Raw genomic sequence first — 22,791 nt, forward strand, 5'->3', positions numbered from 1 at the left:
TGAATGTTTTGCCATTGTGCAACATTCCGTCCATCATCTTGTGTGTTTTACTGTTCACCCTATGTGGGAAGGGTATGCCCCGACGTGGGTCCCATGCTCACTACGCCACTGGAGTCAAGCTATCCTGGCTGAAGAAGGCTGATTGCCAGAAACCAGTACTAGGATGCCTGATTCCGGTCCAGGGTAGACATGGCTTGGCAGTTCGGCCTGGACTGTTTCCATGAGGCACTGGGTCAAGACTGATTTGCAAATGGCCATGTCTGAACTGGGGTGGCTTGGTGAGCAAAATAACGATAGATTAAACCCAGATCTGTGACTGGGGGTGAATGTTTTGCCATTGTGCAACATTCCGTCCATCATCTGGTGTGTTTTACTGTTCACCCTATGTGGGAAGGGTATGCCCCGACGTGGGTCCCATGCTCACTACGCCACTGGAGTCAAGCTATCCTGGCTGAAGAAAGCTGATTGCCAGAAACCGGTCCTAGGATGCTTGATTCCGGTCCAGGGTAGACATGGCTTGGCAGTTCGGCCTGGACTGTTTCCATGAGGCACAGGGTCAAGGCTGATTTGCATATGGCCATGTCTGAACTGGGATGGCTTGGTGAGCAAAATAAGGATGGATTAAACACAGATCTGTGACTGGGGGTGAATGTTTTGCCATTGTGCAACATTCCGTCCATCATCTTGTGTGTTTTGCTGACTGCGCAGAGAGCCTAGATGCCTACAGAGGCGCAGGGAGCTGTGGCCTAACTCTAGTCTGGGAGAACATCAGAGGCACCACTGCACATACTGCTTCAGTCTTGGGTCTTCCCTCCTCTCACACTCCTTGCTAAATGGATGAAACACTTCGCCCCAGGACAGTCTAGACCACATAGTCCTAAAACATGTTAGATCCCAGTTGCACACTACCTCAAACAGAAGATCACTGAGGAGGCACTAGAGGGTAGGCCACTGGGGCTTACTGTGATTTTAGCATCCCAGAAATGGACTGATTATTCATAGATGAAAGCAGCTCTTTTTGGAAGGTTTAATCTGACCACAGATTAGCACTTAAAAACAACTTTGCAGCATTTCTACGCAGAGTAACCAGACATTTTGGAAGGCCTGATTGGATCTTGAATGAAGTGCCACTTTTAAAGTGCTGGAGTAAGTGTAACTTGGCGCAGGCAAACCTCAGATTTGTGCAGAGACCATCCTATGTATTAATTTTTGTAGAGTTACATTAACATGTAGCTGATGGAAAACTGCTTGGCGCTTGCAAGTTTGCAAAGACAGCTGGCAGGCTGGTCACCATGAGGGTGCAGAGGAATACACCTCAATTAGAGCACATTTTCACACAGATTCACTCATAGATGCCAAGGTTTCAGATTGGTAAGTGTGACGTTTTCATCATTTAACTGTAATAAAGGGCGACATTCACGCAGTCTGACTCTGCTCAGTTTTCTGTAGCTTGTTAGCGCACTTTAGTTCAGTGACTTTCTTAGAGTTTCTAGTTGCTCAAATTGGTGTAATTTCTGATATTTATATGTTTCCTTGCTCTTCATTGGTTGATTTTGCTCACGAGAAATAGTCACTCATAGTCGTTGAAATGTCACTCATAATTACACTGAAATTATGAAAATGTCACACAACAATCTGAAACCTTGGCAGCTATGGTAATTCTACCACACACAACACATTTCAACATCTCATAATTCCATGCCACACAATTCAACTATAAATAATTTCACCCTACAACAATTAGTACCACATACTTACAATCCTAAAAATGAAAAAACACATATTTCCACTTCACTCCATACCACATAATTCTACATCACATAACGACATTTAACACAACTTTAACACCACAACAAACCACATAATTACACTCTACACATCCCTATTCAACTACTCATAATTCCACTTCAACCTATATATTTATACTTCACACAACATATTTACACTTAACTTCAAAAGACATAATTACCCTCCACAAAATACACCTCTGCAACATGCTGCATAATTTCACTTCGCACAATTATACACCACACCATGCCACATAATTCCACACGTCACACAATTCACCCCCACAATTCATCACACAACATAATTACACACCACATACCACTCAGCACCACATAATTTACCTCCTCATAATTATTCTCTACTCCATATAGCATAAATACTCCACATAAATCCAGTCTATGCCACGTAGCAACGTTCCACATAACCACACTTCACACCATGCTTCATAATACACTCAACACAATTTTCACTCAACAGCGCACATTTCCACGTCACACAAATTCACATACACATTTCCATTCCACACCACATAATTCAACAACCTACATAATTCAAACCAACAACACAATTACACAACACACAACATACATCCAATTTACACCACAAAATTCCACATCATGCTACAATATTTAACAGCATACCACATAAGTAAACTCCACTACATACCACTCCACAACACAAAATACCATTCCAGATAATCTGACTCCAAGACATACAATCCCACTCCATGACACACAATCCCATTCCACATAATTCTAGTACACTCAATACCACACAATTACTATCCACATAATTACACTGCACACCATGCCACATTATTTCACTACACAGATCTAATCCACACAACACAGTTCCACAACTAACAATTCCAATCCAAACCATATATGACTTGCATATATGCAAATGCATATATTGCAAAACCATATATTGCAAATGCTTGTTTACCTTCCAATGCGTCCCAGCAGATCCTGTTCCTGGAGCTGCAAACCTTCTCCTGCCCCTGTCAGCTCTCATCTGTGCTGCCTCCTGCTCTCTCGGAGGCCACCACACCCTTCCTTTTTCCGGCTGGGCTCTGACTGAAGAGAAACAATGTAACTTGTTACTTTATTTCTCTTCAGTCCTGGTCCACCCGAGGAGTTCAGAGCAGGCTGCACACTACAGCTGCCTTAGAGCACACCTCCCACAGCTCTCTACCAATGAGCTGAGGGGGCCCCCTTCATGTCCTGAAGACTGGGGCCCCCCGCACCGCCTGGGCTGCGGGGGTGTTTGTTAGGCCCTTACCTGAGGGCAGTACCGCTGTCACCAGTAGAAATTCCTGATGAACCCTTTAGCAAGTTGGAGCTCGATATAGTTGGCTCTTTTGAAATTTTGCCACCTGGATAGAGATAGGCACTAGTATTGGTGAATTAGACGTCTAAGTGAGTCACAGCGTGCTGTGTAGGCTCCATAACCACCAGGAGCTTTTTGGAATTCTTGAAGGATGTACTTGCATGTGAAGCTAACCCCACAAATAATGGGTCCAGTTTGTGTCCGGACTGATGAAAACATTTCTGGATGGACTTTCAACTGTATACAATCACACTGATTTATATGCTCCCCAAGCTACTGGGCGTGTAGAAAGCATTAACCGACTGGTGAGATTGTTTGCTCAAACAGCATTAGAAATGAGGAATGTCTCTCAGGGAAGTGCCACTTGACTGTGTTCTGGTTCTGAATCTTCGGGTGCTTCGGCAGTTGGAGACTGGAGAAGTAAACTGGCATGACGCAGGCTGATGGGCTCCATTTATATCACTCTAATTCTTTGGATTAAATCTGCCTACATCTACAAGTGACTACGGTCATTAATTCTGGTCTTCGGCTGCCACAATATTCATAACACATTATGAGTGAAAGGGGTAAATTCAGAGGAAATATCTTATTTCCTCTGCTTAGGACGCTAAGAATTGTTGAGTTTTATTTTCCTTGTTCCTGTTCCATCATGTTCCTGTTTTATAACTCTTAGTTTGGTGTTAATGATTTTACCCCTTTCATTCATATTTCCTTAATGTTTATTTGTTTGACAACAGAGCTAAAGAAAATTCGAGCTAAAGGATAGCTGTAGGAACATCTATACATGTGCACAAGGTTTACCCCTCCCAAAATGACCCTTCAATTCGAACCGGGTAACAGAACCTGGCATGTAAAAAAGCTTTCCAAGAAGGAAATCTGGGTTGTGATAAAAATCCATTACATGTGCAAAGGAACAACATACACAAATGATAATAACATTATTTTTAATAAAAAATAATCACAAATTGTTACCTTAAAACAGCATATTTATAGCACAGAAGTGACCCAGAGAGGCTGCATCAAGGTGACTTCCTGCAAACTGCATCTGTAGTGCTGCTGCGACTGAATCCTGGACATCGTAACAACGCGGTGGTGAAAGGATCCTTGATCTCCAGTTTTGCTGTGGTGAGTCAAGGCGCAAACGCTAGCTCCTGCACCGGGAGAGATCTTTGTTGAGGTTGGGGCCCCCCCATAGTGACCAGGCACGTAACTACGCACCAACGCGGCCTGTCTGACTCTAAAATGGCGGTCAATGAAATGACCATGACAAGGGAGGACTGCACATCGGAAGGAAGGCACACCCAATGGTCATAAAAGGAAAAATTGGGAGAAGAAAAGGCAGAATGACCTCCCCTCACAAAGCCAGGTCCCTAAACCTGGTGTCCTCCTTTGGTGTCCCCCTAGCACTTCATGATCTGCGGGCCTACATCCAACCGGGGGAGCATGGGCGGAATGGGAGTTCCCCTCAGATGTGACACATTGCAACACTCACATGATAGCAGCAGAGACTTCTCTGGAAACCGCCCCTCTGTCATATCGAATAGGCCAGGGGACTTCATTCAGAGCCAAACTTTTCCTTACAGAACCCTCTCAGGATAGTGCCTGACCTCAAGATGGTGTCTGGATTTTATTCGGACCATGGTTTCTCACCCTCCAAACCCCCCTGTGCTACTTTGACATTCTCTGAGTACACCTGATCAGTATCCTGACAGCGGAGTTAGAGCATTATGTCCAACGCCCGGTGGAGCTGCTCGGTTCAGCTATTGAGGAGATTGGCCCTGGATCCTCCCCTCGGCCGTCACCTACCCAGCCGGACATTGGGCACAGTTTCTCCCGGTCTCCCTGTTTCTCCCATTCCTCCCCCTCCAATAACGAATTTCTGTAACTCTGCTCCTTTTTTTTTGTTTCCTATGTTTTGATTTCTATTGAACACATGTAACAAGTTAGCCTGTAACTCTGATACTCAGGTAAAGCGCTCTCATACATCCGGGTCTAGACAGTGCTATATAAAACACAATAAATAAAAAAAAAAATAAAAAAAAATATATATATATATACTAAGTTTTATTGCATTTTTAACACAATATCTATCCCTTCTGTGTGCTCATACTGACGATTTCATTGTTGAGGAAGATCCAGATTACTAGATTGAAAGGCAGGGAAAGTTATGCCATGAGGACCAGATCTACATGCCAGACTGTCATTTAAGGAAGAGAGTTTTATGTTGGAGGCATGGTGAACTTATAGCTGGACATTTGGGAGAAAATAAGACCTTTGAATTTATATCAAAACATTTATGGTGGACCAGGCATTAAGATGTGAAAACATGTGGAGGATTACATGATTTGTGTTCATATTAAAGGCATACACAAGAAACCAGCTGTCCTGACATCTTTACCTACACCTAATAAACTATGGAAATGATTTTCTATGGATTGAAGTACTGATCTGGCTCCTTCTAGGAAGACCACTCTGATCTTATAGTAATAGACTACTTTAATAAATATGTTCATTCAATACCCTTTGTCAGATTTCCTACATCTTTGCAGCTGGGTATAATTATGTTTTATAGGGTTGGTGCATTTTCATGGGATACCTAGCATCATTATTATGGACAGAGTTCACAGTTCATGTCGAACATTTGGCACAGTCTTTTGCATAAACTGGTATGGTAACCAACATCTTCAAGTCTACCAGTCATCACCTGCAGATGGATTGGCAGACTGAAAGGTTAAACCTACTTTAGAGCAAAATCTGCGTTGCTATACGTTGCAAACACAAACTGGGGGGACTGGGGCTAGAATAAGGTCCAGCATACGTGCCCTGTGTCAGGCATACGAGACAAGCAGTATGTAGTTCCTAAAGGGGGGTCTAGGTCTACCAGGAGGGGGGTGCTCCTTTTAGGAGCAAGGGGTGACATGCTTCATCATTGGGCAGCTCCTCGTTGGCCCGGCGCTGCGACGAGGGGGCTCTTTGCCTATGTGAAGTGTGAGGTGGGTTGGGGGATGTAGTGGTTAAGTACGAGTAGATATGGAAAAATGGTGTGCTTATTAAAATAACTAAAAGGAATCCAAAAGGCTTTTTATTCACTGGGTTCCTTTGTTATGATTAAAAAACAAAAGTCAAGGGGAGAGGTGGATATATTGATGTACTGCAGCCCTAGTTAATGTATGTGAACAAAAACATTTCTTTACATACATTAACTAACACTTACCCCCTACATCCCTCACTACCCTCACACTTCACATCGGCAAAAAGAAAAGAACTCCGGTAAAGAGCCCCCCCTCGTGGGGCCAGTTGGGCATTGCAGCGCTGGCACAACGAGGAGCTGCCCGATGATGAAGCATGAAACCCCTTGGGGAGTGTGGGGGCCCTTGCTCGGTCTCTTGCTAGACCCAGACCCCCCTTTAGGAACTGCATACTTCTTGCCTTGTAAGCTTGCTATACATTGCACCAAGAAGAACAATGGTCCATCTGGTTACGGACTATAGTGTTTGCATAAAATAAATCGTTGTACTACTCCTTGGGAGAATCACCTTTGTTGTACTACTCCTTGGGAGAATCACCTTTCTTTTATCCTTGTAATTTTCACCCTCCACTGCTTCCTTTGATCTTTCTTCTGCACTCTCTGTGTCTGCCTAACTAAAATACACATCTTCGGTTCACATTAACATCTTGCTACACTTACATCAAGCAAAAGCATATTATAAACACTTCATGGACAGCTAAGCACAGTGCTAGGTTATAACAAAGGGGACTGGATGTTGCTGCCTACTCGCTATCTTTCTTTGCCCACGTTTTATTGTAGGTTAGTTCCGCATTTTGCAGGTCCTTTCATATCACATACTAAATATTGTATGGTACATTAGCTTAGGCACTACATGTAAGATGGAGAGTATATGCTGCTTAATTAATGCCAATCCTAGTAAATGGATCCCTAAGGTTTGAGGTTCGGTCAACCATAGAGTCAAGGAGGGTTAGGGGGTCAGTTGCAGTGTTCGTTGGATTGAAACGGTTATCAGCCTTCAGAGGGTCCCAGGAAGTGGTCATCAGGAGAGAAGGAACATGTAGGAGCCAACAGCCATGATGATCGTTCGAAGCCGACGCTCTGTGGTGAACCTGCACTTCAACATCCGCAGCGGTGCTTCGCTGCATCAAAAAACCACCCGGAGAGCGAATTCCGCAAACGGAACACCTGCAGCCTTTCTAGAACTTGGTCCTGCTTTTCTGGGATGGTGGAAAACCGAAATATGAGCCTCAACAATTTTGAGCGCCCATGACCCAAGATGGCACTTGAAGCAAGCCGAGACTACTACCAGAGACCGTAGGACGGAAGCTGTGACATCCTGCTCAGACTATCTGCGAGGTTACGGCGAGTGAGAAGAAAATAAACAGTTAAATATTGAAACAAAAGCGGTGCGGCAACAGCTGTTCGTCCACTGGCAGCGTGAGGCATCTTATTCAACTGATAACCGGTCCCAATCCTGACGTGATCAGAGAAAGGTGTCCCAACAATATGGCGTGGCAGGATCCCTGACCGTGAAGTGGAGATGCTGCACTTTCTCGGATACCGAGTATGCCTTAAAAGTCCCCATTGTTGCTTGATCTCTTGCCCAATGCCGATTTTTGTTAAATAGCTGAAGTTTCTTGGGGCTGTGTATGCCGGTGTGGAGGATGCCTCTCCATAATTGCCGATCTTGAAATAGCGACGGCTCCTTTCTAATTTACATATTTCGAGCGTGTCTGTGTTTCACACGCTGAGCTGCTGCTACATACTTTTGGTGTCCTATGAATGCTCCCCAAGGCCAGGTCTGTAATGAGGGGCATGGGGGCCACCATGATCTTTTGGCAAGCAACTTTTTAAGGCCTCCCTGTTACTATCTGTTAATCCCTTGCCTGACCCCAAGATGGCTGCCACTGTGTTCCCTACCACGTCGTGCTACTCCTCTGATAAAAAAAACGGACTTCGAGCAGACCTCGAACACTTCCCCCATCCGGCCTACCCTTCAGGATACTGAATCTGTGAACCTACCTCTGACCGTGGAGAACTAGCTATTTTGGCCGATCCCCAGTGGAGCTACTTGATAGCTATAAAGGAGATGAGCTGTGGACTACCCCTTCGGCCTTCACCTACCCAGCCGGACATTGGGCAGACCTTACTTTGTCTCTCCGTCATACTTTCCCGCCTCCCCCTTTACTCCACCTACTTTCTCCTATACGCTCCATTTATCCCTCCTCTTTGCTCTCTAATTGTTTTCTCTTTGAGACCTAGCTGCTTGACTGATGCCCGGTGGAGCTACCTGATAGCTATAGAGGCGATGGGCTGTGGACTTCCCCCTCGGCCGTCATCTACCCAGCCGTACTTTGGACAGACTCTCCTTCGTCTCTCCATCCATCCTATCTCCATCCTTTCTCCCTCCTATACCTTTACCCCACCCCTTACCCTTCTAAGCTCCAGTTATTTTGCCTTCTGATGCTCTTGAAATGTTTTCTCGTAACTGATGTAACTTCTAACTGATGTCATTTTGTGGATCCTTATGTAAAGTGCTCTGATACCTCCGGGTCTAACCAGTGCTGTATAAAATTCAAATAAATAAATAAAAATAAATGGTAGTCCATTTGCTACCAATCGTATACTACCCGAGGGCATTGTCTGAAGATAAATAGGGCACCCAGATCTTAGATCTCAACCGACTTGGAAGGACAGAAGGAGGACTGTCCTGCTGCATCGAGGGACCAGCAAAGAGAGGGAATGTGCCTGCCATGATTGCTCATGGGGAATCAGAGTCAAGCCAAGAGAACTCCAAGGACCAGCTGAGTGGCCTCCTGTTTGCAGCACAGGGACACAACACGTTTACATTTATACAACAGCTGAAGAAGCCTGCTGAAGCAAGTTGGTAGCACAAAGTGTTCAAGCCACTACCACTGCCATCGTGCAGCACCGAAGACCAAGACCTGATGCAGAGAGTTGCAGCCTAGTTCGCTGAGCTGTAGAGTGATGTCTGAGAGTTGTTGCGACCCTCAGAAGGAAAGGTATTGACCCAAGAAGGATTGACCTGTCACAGCGACAATGGGCAGCTGGTAGTCCAGTGGTGATTGGACTTCAGCCAGACTGGAAAGGACTCTGTTAGACGTTGACTTTGCAACCAGGATCCCCTCACCATCTTCGTGGACCAAGGAATCCCTCCAGGAAGACCCCAGTCGACCGCACCGCATCCACAGCATACTTCGAGGTTCTTCAAAGTCCTTCATTCCCTCTGCTCCATAGAAATCCACTACAACGCAGATAACGTTCCTGGAACATTTGAAGGACTGCCTCTCCTATGAAGGTAACATTTCTTGAGGAACTTGCTGGACCCCCTGACTAGCTCTCTGGAGTTGTTCGCCTCCAAGTACTTCTAACCGACCACAGTAACATCTAAGTATTCTCTGATAAAGTTTCGAAGTGTCCAATTTGTTGACTTTGCCTAAGGCTTGCTCGCGATTGAGGGATTAAGCACTGATTTTTTATTGCTTGTAAAATGTATATCTCCAGAACCCTCCTGTGGATCTTTTCTGTACTGGTGTATACATTCTTATAAAATACAACACATTTTCATAAATAGGTATCTGTTTTCTTGAGTGTCGTCTAGATTTCTTCTTCAATTATTCTAGGCTATTTAAATGCTTCACACTTGTTCCTCCGCATAGGCCTTGCTGCTCAGTGCAACAGCTATCCAGGGTTGAGATAAGGGTTTTACAAAACCGATACCTACTGGACCGAAGGTGGTTGGTTAAGTGTATTGCACGGGAAGGTTGTACAACCACACCATATAATACACCCCATTTCCTCACACCTATATAGAGCCTACATATAAACCTCTTGCTGGACTATCCAAATTCCGCGTACTTTTGTTTTTCAACCTGAGGGTTCCTAACAGAACTGACAGAAATCACCTTCGGCGAGACCCAACCATATTCCATCTTCTTGGACGTGTGCTAGTTTCAGACGCCTCATCACAACTTGCACTGTTTCGGAACAATAGTTCAGTTTTTTTTAAAGCAAGTTTGGTGGAACCATACATCAAACTAAATGTTTGGGGGATGTTAAGGCTATGCAGTACTCAATTGTTAAGGGAAGAGGTTACTGGAGGGCTGGTAACAGTATCGAACTAGCAATGGTGTGCTAGACTACTAACAATTTTGGGATTATATTGCGATTTCTTTAATAGTGCATTTGATTCTTGTCCCAATAAAGATATGTTTCAGCATCACCTGGATCCACCTGACATGTGGACCAACATGCAAAAATGGATATGAAACAGGACAGAAGCCTCGTCGTCATCACAGTTTATTGTGAAATGTCAGCCCCCCTTGACGGGTCTCAGCACACATAACCACAGAATAATACCATACAATAAAGAGAACATACATGGAAGGGCAGGCTGAAAGAGCTCAACGGAAGTAGCAAAGATACCGAACGCTCCATGAAGTTTGGATTCATGGTGGATGAACACTTTGGAAGGTTTGACCCTACCCCACCGTCCGATGGAGGCAGTATACCTAGTTGTGTGAGTCTTGGCTGGACCCTAAGACTTCAGTGCATATTTATTGCTACTAAGTGGTAAAGGAGCACAGTTTCTGTATTCAGGCAGACCCAAGATCATGCCATGCTTGATTGGTTATTCAGCCTTTGATTGCACTGTTGATGACATCTCAGAGGCCAGGAATGGGGCTCATGTGTGTGCACTACACAACATGCTCACAAAGCCAAGATACTGTGATCTGCGTTAGGCTCTTGCAGGCACTGAGTGCAGCGCTACCTGAGACACACCCAGAAATCCTACAACGTAAGTAGGTAACTTAGTCGTTGCATGTGATTTGGGAAGAGACCCATCCTGAGACCTAAATACAATTTAAGGCTGCAAGAAATGCCAATTAAATATAGCACCGACATAATAATGCAAGTTGGGGCCAAACATAATTAACTATGTATCTCAGCCACAACCCATGCTCCGGAAATGTAAACAAACCTACGACTAACCAGGGAAGTGTACACCCTAAGCATCCTGTGGACCTGCTGCCAAGTTACCATCATGGTCTGTGACTTCACAACATCACTGCTGAATCTGTCTCTCTGACACAAGTGAAGCAACATTGGGTGGATCTGATGTTATCTTTACTTGCCTCTAAAGCACAGATTTTAAGGACATCATGAAGCAACAATCTGATGTCACAGACCTTGGTGAGAAGTTGACACAGGGCATTATAATCAACTGACATGTCCAGAAGACAAACAATCTGATTCAATCACCTAGAAAGCCTGTTTACCGCCCACTCGTTCACAGGTCCCATGAAATACAAGCAGCGCTACATTTATGGAGATTTGCTTCATCTCTGGTAGGAGTCAGAACTTTCAACCTCATTTTTGATGCCAAAGTTCCCTTTTTTCCAATAAATTAAAATCCTGTAAACTTGATACTTGTGCGATTCGTCCGTCTGAGCTCTGGACTCTACCAGAGTATGGTAGCCAATAGTAAGTGCCTAAGCCTGGCCTCTAGCACCTGAACACACAACTGGAATAAATATATGATGGAAAGGAAGAGATAAAATCAGATGCCCTCAGACTACCAGAAGCCGAGGACACTCAGAAGGAAGACTTACATGGTGTTTGTGCTTTTGTGAGTGCAAGGCAAAAGGCTGCTCTATGGCAATTCATACCACATTTTAAGGCTTAACTCTTGATGGGGTGCTTCCCTGATGATATGGAGCACATATGTCTTTCTGAGAGACTCCGAAGACTTTTGGGCTTGGGTTTTTGTCTTTTCAAGCTAGACGTGTTCACAGCGAGAACCTTCAAAACATGGCGTCGAGGATTCAGGGATCGCACATGTATTCAAGGTGTCCCTCGCTGCTGGGTTTTTACTCAGCAGGTAATGGCGCCCTCCCACTGCCGTCAAAGAAGGGGCTTTTCCTCTTGTTAGACAACTTTCAACTATTACATTTAGGCCAGAAAAGTCCATCCCCGGAGATGTGGATCCAGTTCTGGCATCTGTGTGTGTGCTGTAGACGCAGTAGGTTAGCTGCCACCAGACCACACTGTATGCATTTTGACATCCACTGCATATGGAAAAACTAAAATTGTTTTGAGCAGTGGGAAACAGTGAAGAATTAATGATCACTATAAACTCTACTGCACACACCTGAGTATCAAGGGAATATCTGCTTTACCTGGAGAGATTCTGTTTTCTTGCTGGGTACCTAAAAAACGATATAGAGCGAGCAGGCTCGATTATATGTCGCTACAGGGCCCTATACTATCACGCTAATAGAAAATGGGGGTCATGGAGTCGAGCCTCTGAGCCTTCTCTGACCCATGTATAGCTACAAAAGGTGTGTACTGAAGTTCTACCTATTTTAAATACACACAATTTAAAGCATGCCAATAGAAAAATAAATTAATTTCAAGGACATAATAGAATTAAAAACAAATAAAAACACCTTTCGGTTGCTAGTCAAAAGGCTGCTAAGTGCAGATCACAATGCAGTAGTAGGTACTTCTAAAGACATAAGGTTGCCATCGACACAGGTGAATACTTCCACAAACTACAAACATACAGGGCTCAACCCTACTCCAAAACACACAATGCTCGTCTTGCTCAAAGTCTTACATCATAGGTGCAGTAAAACAAATACATTTTAAAGCAGGTGACCGGTATAAAGCTGCTGATTTTTGGTATGGTGTGAAGATTCCTATGTTTGAATTTTGCAGGGTGCTGTGAGGTGCTATGTGATATTTCGTTTTTTTTTTTTTAATAAAAGCTCTCTTTGTAGTCCTGGATTTTCGTAATTGTCACTTCGATTGGTGGGATTGGCGGGTATCACGGTAGCTTGAACTGGTAAGTGCTGGTTTTCCATTGGGTGACGTCTGCGTTGAGCATGGTGCGTTCAGTGAAGACGACATGTCCTGCGGCATCTACCAAGACAATGGTATTGGTCCTGAAAATAAAGCACCGGAAAACAAATTGAGAAACAAGCATTAAAGAAGCCAACAGGTCTACCCTTCGCAAGCACAATTCATTATTTTATGTTTCTGTTGCAAACAAATCCAATATGCAAATACACATGCAAAAGTATAATGCGCATTGCCACAACTGATAGGTCAATCATTTGGGACCTTTTGGCTTTGCTAATAGCTTACGTTAAGTAAATACTTTGAATTTGTTACCCTCTTCCATGCTCATGACGAGCTGAGCTCGTCATGAGCCACGGCGCTCCAGTGCTCATAACGAGCTGAGCTCGTCATGAGCCACGGCGCTCCAGTGCTCATAACGAGCTGAGCTCGTCATGAGCCGTGGAACGCTCACATGCGGGGATAATTCCCCTGCTGTGCTGAGCGTTCCACGGCAGGTAATGCACCTGTGACGAGCTGAGCTCGTCATGAGCACCTGAGCGTCGTGGCTCATGACGAGCTCAGCTCGTCATGAGCGTGCGGGCGCCGTGCGCGCCCCCCAGCACAGCGGGAAATTAACCCCCGCAGCGAAGGGGTTAACACTTGTAAACTCTTTGCTTTGGTGCAGTTTTGTATTATAATTTATTAGTACCGTCAAAGCCAATAGGCTGAGCTAATGGGTTTTTGCAATGCTTGTTTGCGACATGCGAGATGAGTCACATTTAGGAGCCCGGGTGAGTTCTGGCTGTGTGAGGTGTTCATAGCTGGGCACGACTGGGAGGTCAAGAACAGAAGCTGAAGGCGGTGTGAGTCAGTGGACCATACCTGTATTCCAATTCCATGCTCATCCAATCAATGGGCTCTCGCATAGTTCACATAGTCATTTCACACATATGTACCATTCCTAATTGCCACATCTATTTACAACAAAATCATAGTTACTCATTTATATCACACTGCTAGCAAGCACTCATATAGCCAGTAGGGCAGGCTTGCTTTTGTCATGTTTGTTTTTGTAAAATAAGTCTTGATGCAATAGCAAAAAACTCACAAACAGGAGTGTAAATGCTCGGTAGGCTGCATGCTATGTAAAGCACAGCATTGTCGTTTTTTTTGTTGCCAAATATCTTTTTATTGATTTTAAAGATAGTGAAATATACAAGTATGCAATAATAACATGTAGGGGAAGGCAACCCTGATGTACAATATCAAACAAACAGTACAGTGTGCTAATAGATCATACACAGTTTGTGAGCTAAGTATCAGCAGTTTCCAACTAGCTTTAGTAGAGAGCGTTCGGGTGTGACCCACCCCACCATTCCCCTCCAATCCATTGAACATAAAAAACATAAATTGGGGTGTCACGGTCAGTAGGCGAATTGCACAAATAGAGGCTGTATAAGGACATAGAAAAACACTGCACCAGACTGCTGTTTGATGGGGCAAGTTAGGTGACAAGTGGGTTCTCGACCTTGATGAAGTGCGTCTTGCATGGAGTGTTTTGAGGATTGTTAGAATACAGGCCCTTCAAGAGGCAGTGAAACAGGATATCTTGGTATCCTTGTAAATCGCTCCTATTACAAAAGAGGACGGGGCGTGGTTGTTTGGTGAATGTTTTGATTTATCCTGCATTCCGCCCATCAATTGTGTCTTTTGATGAAAGATGAGCATTTGAAACGTTTCGTTTTCGATGTATTTGTTTATGAACCAAAAATCTAAAATCAGTCTGAATTCTCAGAAAGGCTCTTTCTTTTGAATCAGGAAATACTGCTATATGGTTAAATGAGGTGGGACACGAAGGGGGGTACAAGGTTGACATTGCCTCCTGCCTGAAGAATGAATTCTTTTAGGAGTTGCTGGCTTTGAGGTAGTCTTGGATTTGAAGAAATACCTTTTGTATTGGTATCTTTAGCTCTGTGGACATTGTTATGTGTGAGATAGTAAGGGGATTGAACACTCTGTTGACAGATTAAGCAGTATTTAGCATTAAACCCTTGTTTAAAAATGTTTTCTTTTCTTTTAATCCCAGTGCATTGAAGATTTTCACTTTATTCTTTATTTTGACAATTTCTTCATTGGCAGGATGACCAAACAGAGATGAGTCTGAAAAAGTAAGGATTAAAACCTTCCATTGAGCACCTGAGTTCAAGGTGACGAGTCCAAGCAAGGGATTCATAGCAAACAAGGGTGGAGGTTAATTCTACAGCTAGACTGCTCACTTGGTTGACCAATGGAGAACTCTCAGAGTTTTTCTGGGATGTCTTGTTGCTGATGTTTTGGCAAAACATTCATAAAAGCCTAATGCTGTTTATTTTTCACTCTGTACCTGCCAAGAAGAGCAGTTACACTGTTTTTTTTTGTGTTGCAGCAGTTCCGCAGACTTTCCGACTTGTCACATCCTACCTCTTACTCTCTCTGTCTGGAAAAAGGGAAGATTTTGAAAACTTTGGTAATGTAAGTCTTGGCAAATGAAAGAGCTTTGACCAGGCAAGTGAAAAATAGGAGAAGACGGACAGTTGGACATATGGATATCGGTGGTGATGGAGAGATATCCATCCTTGGTGGTCTTAATGTTGAAGAAGGTGCTCTTGTTTGACGTTGAGCGATGTCTTCTCTTAGAGGTCGACGACGATGATGGCTTTGTTGACATAAACAGCGATCTTGTCAACATTGTTTGATGCTCATTTGACTTCACATTTTTAGAAGATCAATGCCTCTGGTGTATATGGCGGTGATGAATAGATGGAGTCACACCAACCTTGGACGGCGAGCAAGTAGGCATTGAAGCTTTCGACTCAGTATGTTTCGACAACGATTTTGAAGGACGACAGGCATGATATTGTTGGATGTGTTTTTCTCCTGATCTTCTGTCCCTAGATCTCCCTGTTGGGGTTTCCTTGTTGGGACTGACTTGCTTACAGAAGGCGTATGGGAAGAGATTCCTCCAGCATCTTCTTCTTTTTCTTCTCCTCTTCTGTCCTCCTGTCCTGGAGCAACCCTCTGAGTATTAGGTCCTCATAGTCCTATGAAGCCATCTTTGCCATGTTCTAGCAGGGGTGTATTACACGCACATTATGAAGCTGGGAGACGGACCAAACAGATTTTGTGTGGGTCTGAGTTCACATTCTTCCTTTCACAAGAAAAGAAAGGGAAGGCATACTGAATGGAAAAAAGTCTACCTCTGGATGAAACACATTCCACTCATTACATGGATTCAAAATAAGTCAATTGAAGGTAAAAAAAAATAATCACAAAGATGACTGACATTTTTCTATAAAAAAAACAAGTACCAAACCTCACATCTTCTCCAAGACCCAAGCACAGAGGACAGAATAATGAAAACATTAAAAAAATATCAATGACTATCCTACGATGCAGAACAACAAACGTATGTAAAGAGAATCTGGCCAAAAAGGGATGATATTATGTGAAATATTAATGTATTATCGATTCATATGGTGGTTATGTTTATGACCAAAAAGACTTTGGGCTATCTATGTAAAGAACAGTCACAAATAGATAATTTCCATGAAGTAGCATCTAGAGACAGTGCCACAGGATAAGGAATATGGATAGGGAAACTCTACTACGTATAGAAGTGCATTCGCGGCTGCACATTTACATCCTAGTGATGTCATCATTCATGCTGGCCATCTATGTTCCCAACCTACATATCCATCTAACGATCAAACAGGAACCTTTGCTTTGAGTCTTCTCTATAATGACATATTCAAGGTCATTCTCCCTGACAACAGCTGATGCAATAGTTATCCGGGTGGTGTTTTTCTTGCACCGTATACTGCTCTTATGTTCCCATATTATAACATTCATTATCAGTGCTTTTTGGGTGTCCATGTCTTTATGTTTAAGGCCACCAGGACAAGTGATCATGTAGATAACGTTCTCGGAATTTCAATTTGTGTTTTCCTCCACTGCCACAGTTCACACATGTTCAGGTCAATAGTCTTAGTGGGTCTTGTAATAGACCGTGAGCTTCATCTCCGCAGGGAAAGTGTCCAATCGCCAATGGCATCTTCCAAAGAGTGGTTTTGATAACATCAAGATTGTAATTTGATGGTCTACTATACACATGTAAGTCCCCTAAATTTTGAGACTCTTTTAAAGAAGCACACAGGTTTTCCTCATTTTAGGTTGTCGGGTTCAGTACATGCCAGTTTCTGCTAATTACTTTTTTGATTCGGACGGAGATACCACGGTATGTGGGAACACATATACGCCTGTCACACTCATTCTTTGACAATGTCTCTAACATGGCTTCACAGTTATTATTGGCTACTCTGACTGATAATTCCTGAGTAATTCTTTTGTTGGGTCATTTATCAAAATATGGTATCTTCCAGTGTCTGCTAAGAGATGTACTACAACTGCTCCAGTCTTGTCCATAGGTTTGATGACTATTTCAGTGTTAAAACATCAATCCCCCAAGGCTTGCTGTTTGTTACTGGAAAAGTTGTGGAAAGTTCAAGTAAGGTTGTGTCCATTGATAAAACCTCTTTAATGACTGCCTGCTTATGGCTGTCACTTGAGGTGGGATATTGCTGGGTGGTAGATAAAAAGATGACTTTTTACATAAGCCTGAGTTGGTTCTGGTGTTAGGTGTAGCAGCAAAAAATACTTTCAATTTTATTTTTCTAAAGAATTTTGCTAATTTGCAGTATTGTATAAATAGGTCAACACGTGGGACCGGGACAAAGCCTAAGCCCTTATTGAGTACTTGGAACTGGCGTTTGGTCACAGATGTCTGGGTAGTTTTTGAGCAGGTTTACGCCTTGCTTGTCCCTGGTTGAGGGTCTTAGGACATAATCTGACATCACTTCTTGATGGTTCTCGTGGAAGAGGACAGTACATGAATATCTTAGTATTTCCATATCCCTGGATGTTTAGCGAGAATTTGGGTTTCTAGGGAAATGCAGAGGTGTTAATGGGGGCAACCAGCTCCTGGTCATGAACAGCACACAGCTCAGAAAATAAACCTGCACTCTCATGCATGAAGCACAGCGCGAGCCTAGGGGAAGAATTTACAGAAGGGAGCAAGACATTTCCTAGTAGGCAGTGCCTCCTAAAGGCAGCAATGCCGTGAGCCACGTGTTCGGATTCACATAAAACTCTGTCCTAGGACTACTGACCTTTCAGAAGCACCGGTCTCCTGGGACATATCCCAGCAGGTCTACACGCCCACCCATCTATGCAGCGATCTGTTACTGTTCTGCGATAGTGGTAAAGCACAGCAAATGCCAATTGCAGAGTCTTGCTGGGGGTATGCTCATGTCCTGTGCCATGTCCCTGGGGTGTATGATCTAAGATCTTAGTATCAATATCTTTGTCTCAATAGCTGTATCTCAGTATCTCTGTCACCATGACAGTGTCTGTGTCCAAGAGTAGGCATCTGTTTCACACGGCTTGTGGCCCCATGTTTAGTGCTTTCTATTGCTATCCAAATGTTTACATCCCAGAGATCGTCCCCAGCCCAGACCCTGTGCTCACGTCTGCCTTCCAGGGCTTGTGCCTCCTTGTTCCAGTGTCCATGTACCCACGTTACTGTTAGTGCCTGTGTCCCAGCATCCATGCCCGTGTCACCAGCCCAGTGTTTGTGTCCCTGTCGGATTCCTAAGGTTTGTGTCTATGTATTCATCCCCCATGTTACTTTCATCGTATTGGTGCCTGTGTCTCAGTGGCCCCCTCCGTGTCCCTGGCAACACATATGTGTCAATGCCTGATTAGTGTCCATAATCCCATATCAGTACTGGTGCCACTACCTGTTTCCCAGGATTCGTGTCCCAGAAGCCATGCAATAGAATCCTTGTTCCCAGCCCACTGCTCTTCTACTTTCTGAGCTTTATTCCTTGCGCATCGGGGTTGCAGAAATCCCTGCTCCCATGTCAGTGCTCGTGTGCTGGTGCCCTTTTCCCAGACTTCTTGTCCCAGGAGACATGTCCCAGAGTCCCTGCTCCCAGCCCAGTGCTCGTGTCTCAGTGTGCTTTCCAAAGATTATGGGGCATATGTAGGAAGGCGTTTGCGATTCGCCGGAATTCGGTGTTTTGGTATGTAGGTGCCACTTCGCAAAATAAGGAATCGCAAAAATTGTGATTCCTTATTTTGCTCAAGCATTTAAGGAATCTCAATTTTGCGATTCCTTAAATGCTATGTAGGGGTGCCTTTAAAATTGCGATTTTGGCTTAAGGAATCGCAAAATACCACCTACTTCAAGTAGATGGTATTTTGCGATTTCCTGTCAAAATGCATTTTAAAAAAAAAATTCAAAGTGCCATGTGGCGCACAGACATGCCCTTAGGGGATGTATGTGCGTCATATGTATTTACAGGCACATTCCAGGGGTGCAACAGGTGTCCTTTGGACACCCTGACACCCTTGGAATTGCGATTCTCAAATTGCGATTTTCTGATAGAAAATCGCAATTTGAGAATGTATCCCCATTCATTCCAAAGGGCCTCTTGGCCCATAGGAATGAATGGGACACTCATTCCTTAATTGCGATTGGCAATTTGCTAATCGCAATTAAGGAATGTTAGAGATTCACAAAAAAAATTGCAAATTATTACCTACATTCCATTTTGCAATTCTCAATTAGCGATTCCTTAAAAATCGCTATTTGAGAATCGCAAAATGGAAATTACCCACATATGCCCCTATGTCTTGTTCCTCCGAGTCCAGGCCACTGCCCAATATCAGTGCTCTTGTGTCGATGCCCTTTCACCAGAATTCGTGTCCCTGGATCCATGTTCCACTATCCGCGTCTCAGGACCCTCGCCTCTATGCTAACGTCTCCAGGATTTGTGTCCCCAGATCCATGTCCCATTATTCACATCTCAGGACCCACCCCTCTGTTAACATCCTTGTTTTGGTGTCTGCGGCCCAGTGTCCATTTTCCAGTGAGGATCCCCACGCCTGTGCTTGTGTCTCTGCCTACTTACCTGCATTTCCCAGTGGCACTGCCAAATGTTAATCTCAGGCCGGTTGCCTTTCCTCAGGATTCGTTTCCCAGAGCCAGTGATGCATTATTCATGTCTCAGTATCTGCATCCCCGTGCTGGCACCTTGTGTTGATGCCGCTGTCCTATGGTCCACATTTGTGTCCTAGTGTCCGTTTCCCAGATTTCCTGTCTCCCGCCACCCCCCCACCAATATAAACCTGGTCAAAAACTTGCCAGACATATCTTTGACTAAACACCAGGTGCAAGTACTGAATAAGAGCTTAGCCCAGCCCAATGCTTGTGTCTGCTTCACAAGGTTTGTGTCCTCTGTGTTGCAGTGTCCCTGCTCCATGTCAGCGCTCTGATGTCGGTGCTCTTTTCTCAGGATTTTTCTGCCCGGGTCTGTGTGCCAGTACCCATGACCCAGTATCTATGTGCCAGTGCCCATGCCTCTGTGTTTGTGTCACTGTGAGGATGCCTGTGTACACCTTCTTGTGTCCCAGTCTCCGAGTTCCTTGCTCGGTCCCTCTGTCCAGGTCTGCTCCCCATAGTTTGTGACTCTGTTCATGCACACATGTTGGTGTACTTGTGTTAGTGCCTCTGTCTCAGTACCCCTCCGTGCCCCAGGATCCGTGTCCCAACGTCCTTGCCCCAGTGTCCCAGCCCAGAGCTTACATCGCTGTCTGCTTCCCAACCATTTTGATTTTGGTTGTCCCAGTGTTCCTACTCCATTGCCAGTGCTTGTTTCTTAGGATTTGTATCCTGGGTTCTGTGCTGCAGTATCCACCTGCCAGAGTCTGTGTCCCTTATTCCTCCCTAAAGTCAAGAACAAGAGCAGAACCGGCTTTCGGTGGTCTGGACAGGGCGCTTGCGGTCATCAGCGACGTGTGAATCCTCGTCAGTGGGTGACGAAGGAGACTGTCATGGACAAACCTGTAGGAGGTACCTATGGTGATACTCACCGGGTTCCGTATCCAGGACAACGCACACACACAGCAGAGTATCCATTAATGATGGGCCGCACAAATTCCTGCCCTTGCTCCACGATTAACGGGTCCGGCAATTGCCTGGAAAAGCAAAAGACAACACAGTCAGATCCCCCATTCAAAACATCATGCAAACAAAACAGCTTTCGTCCACAAACATCTTCTCTGGGAAAACAGCTCAGTGGGTTAATACACCTGCATTTACCATTCTAGTCACATTTGAGAATCCTTGCAGGTCTGGCATAGCCATCCATGTCTTTGAGGTAAGTACACTAAAAAGATATGCCCTAGGATTTATTTTTCGTGATGCATAAAAAAGAATAAAGTATTTGACAAAGAGCATTAATACCATCATATCAGACAATAACTATAAGAAATCTATCTCTCGACAAGGGAGCATTATACCAATTTTCAAAAAGATTTTCATACCTCCCAGAATTATCTCTTGTTTGTCCAACCTTAATCCTAACTAGATGAAAGGACGACTCGGGAGAAAAGAAATTAACTAATTGCATTGTATTCAACTGGATTCTGCCAAAATGTATGCTGATGATGTGGTGTCGTCCTGCAATGTCTGGACAGGAATAAAAAGAGAGGGCGAGAGAGAGAGGAGAGTATGTATACACATATATCTTATATAAATTGCACATCTGCATTTGTAAGAAATTTGCATAATCTTGGATTTATCTCTAAAATTGATGCCTTCTAGAGATAGGTGGGCCAAGGTGATGCTGGACGGTCTAAAGTAGAGTTTGGTCCTTGTCCAACACTTTTTCATCTAACTTTTCAGATTTGGACCTCGGGTTGAGATCTTAGATCATCTCTGCCCAACCACCAGACTGGGGGCTATCTTGACATCTGATCCTAGGTGGTTGTAATCAGCATAGAAATAAACAATGCTAGATCTAGTCCATGACTAGAAAAAACTGGAACCAGATTCTGGTCTTTGCAGTAGAGACTGTTGCAAAAACCAACATTGTAATTGGTGAGATAGATAGGCTGGTTGAGATTAGGTAATGTGAGATTACAGGGATAAGGTTTTAAAAAGCAGAGGTTGTGATCTATGAAATGAGGTATCAGCCAATTCCAAAATTGTATCATGAAGGATTAAGGCAGGCAGGCAGGAGACTGAGAAGAGGCTATTCTCAGAAATCGAAAGTATGCAGAGGATGGAAAACGGTCACCGAAGAAAGAAACAATAGGAATGAAGCAGGAGTAAGTCAACCTCAATTTCTATGCAGGATTTAAGAGTATAGTGGAAGAAGGTGTTCTGACTTAACAAGCAATCACAGAATGTATGCTGTAGGGAGAAACCTAGTGCTCAAAATCTGGGGCAGACAGCCTAATCGTATGATTCTGAGTGTACAAGGCATTTAAACATTAAAACATTAAAATCATGTCCCAAGGCTAAGGCAGCCCTTTTAAACATAGCCTGGAGTATTCCAACCTTGGTACAGGGGCCACACACTGCACAAGGGGAGTTGGCACAGAAAAAGAAAAGTTTTCCTTTAAAGATCTTGCCTCACTATTCTGTAAATAGAAGGTGTTTTCACTGACGCACTTACTTATTTGGCACTGGTTGAGAGTCTCGCCAATACGCAATCACATTTATACCTGTTTTGTCACCTAAAATTGTCCAAGTGAGTGTTGTGCATTTTTCTGTGTGTGACTATTGTAGTAAATTAACTATATGAATAAGTGAAGCAGAGTGACAAAGGCCTGTGGGTTCCATTTTGGATGACCCGGATCTGTTTCTGTGCACAAGTTGGGGGGTGAAGTTGTTTTCCCAGATACTGAAAGTTATC

General features: G+C 44.0%; 1 protein-coding gene across 1 annotated transcript in view; it reads right to left on the reverse strand.

Moving 5' to 3' along the window:
• Positions 1–10,430: 10,430 nt before the first annotated feature.
• Positions 10,431–22,791, reverse strand: part of TANGO2 (transport and golgi organization 2 homolog) — a 538,903-nt gene continuing 526,542 nt past the window's right edge. Inside the window, exons 9-10 of the mRNA XM_078667926.1 lie at positions 20,963–21,067; positions 10,431–13,095 (exon numbers count right to left, since the gene is read on the reverse strand). Of these exons, the coding sequence (XP_078524052.1) occupies positions 12,978–13,095; positions 20,963–21,067 (223 nt within the window). The 3' untranslated portion in view covers positions 10,431–12,977. The remainder of the gene's footprint in view (positions 13,096–20,962; positions 21,068–22,791) is intronic.

The sequence above is a fragment of the Lissotriton helveticus genome, chromosome 11 (genome assembly GCF_964261635.1).
Source record: "Lissotriton helveticus chromosome 11, aLisHel1.1, whole genome shotgun sequence".
Taxonomy (NCBI): Eukaryota; Metazoa; Chordata; class Amphibia; order Caudata; family Salamandridae; genus Lissotriton; species Lissotriton helveticus.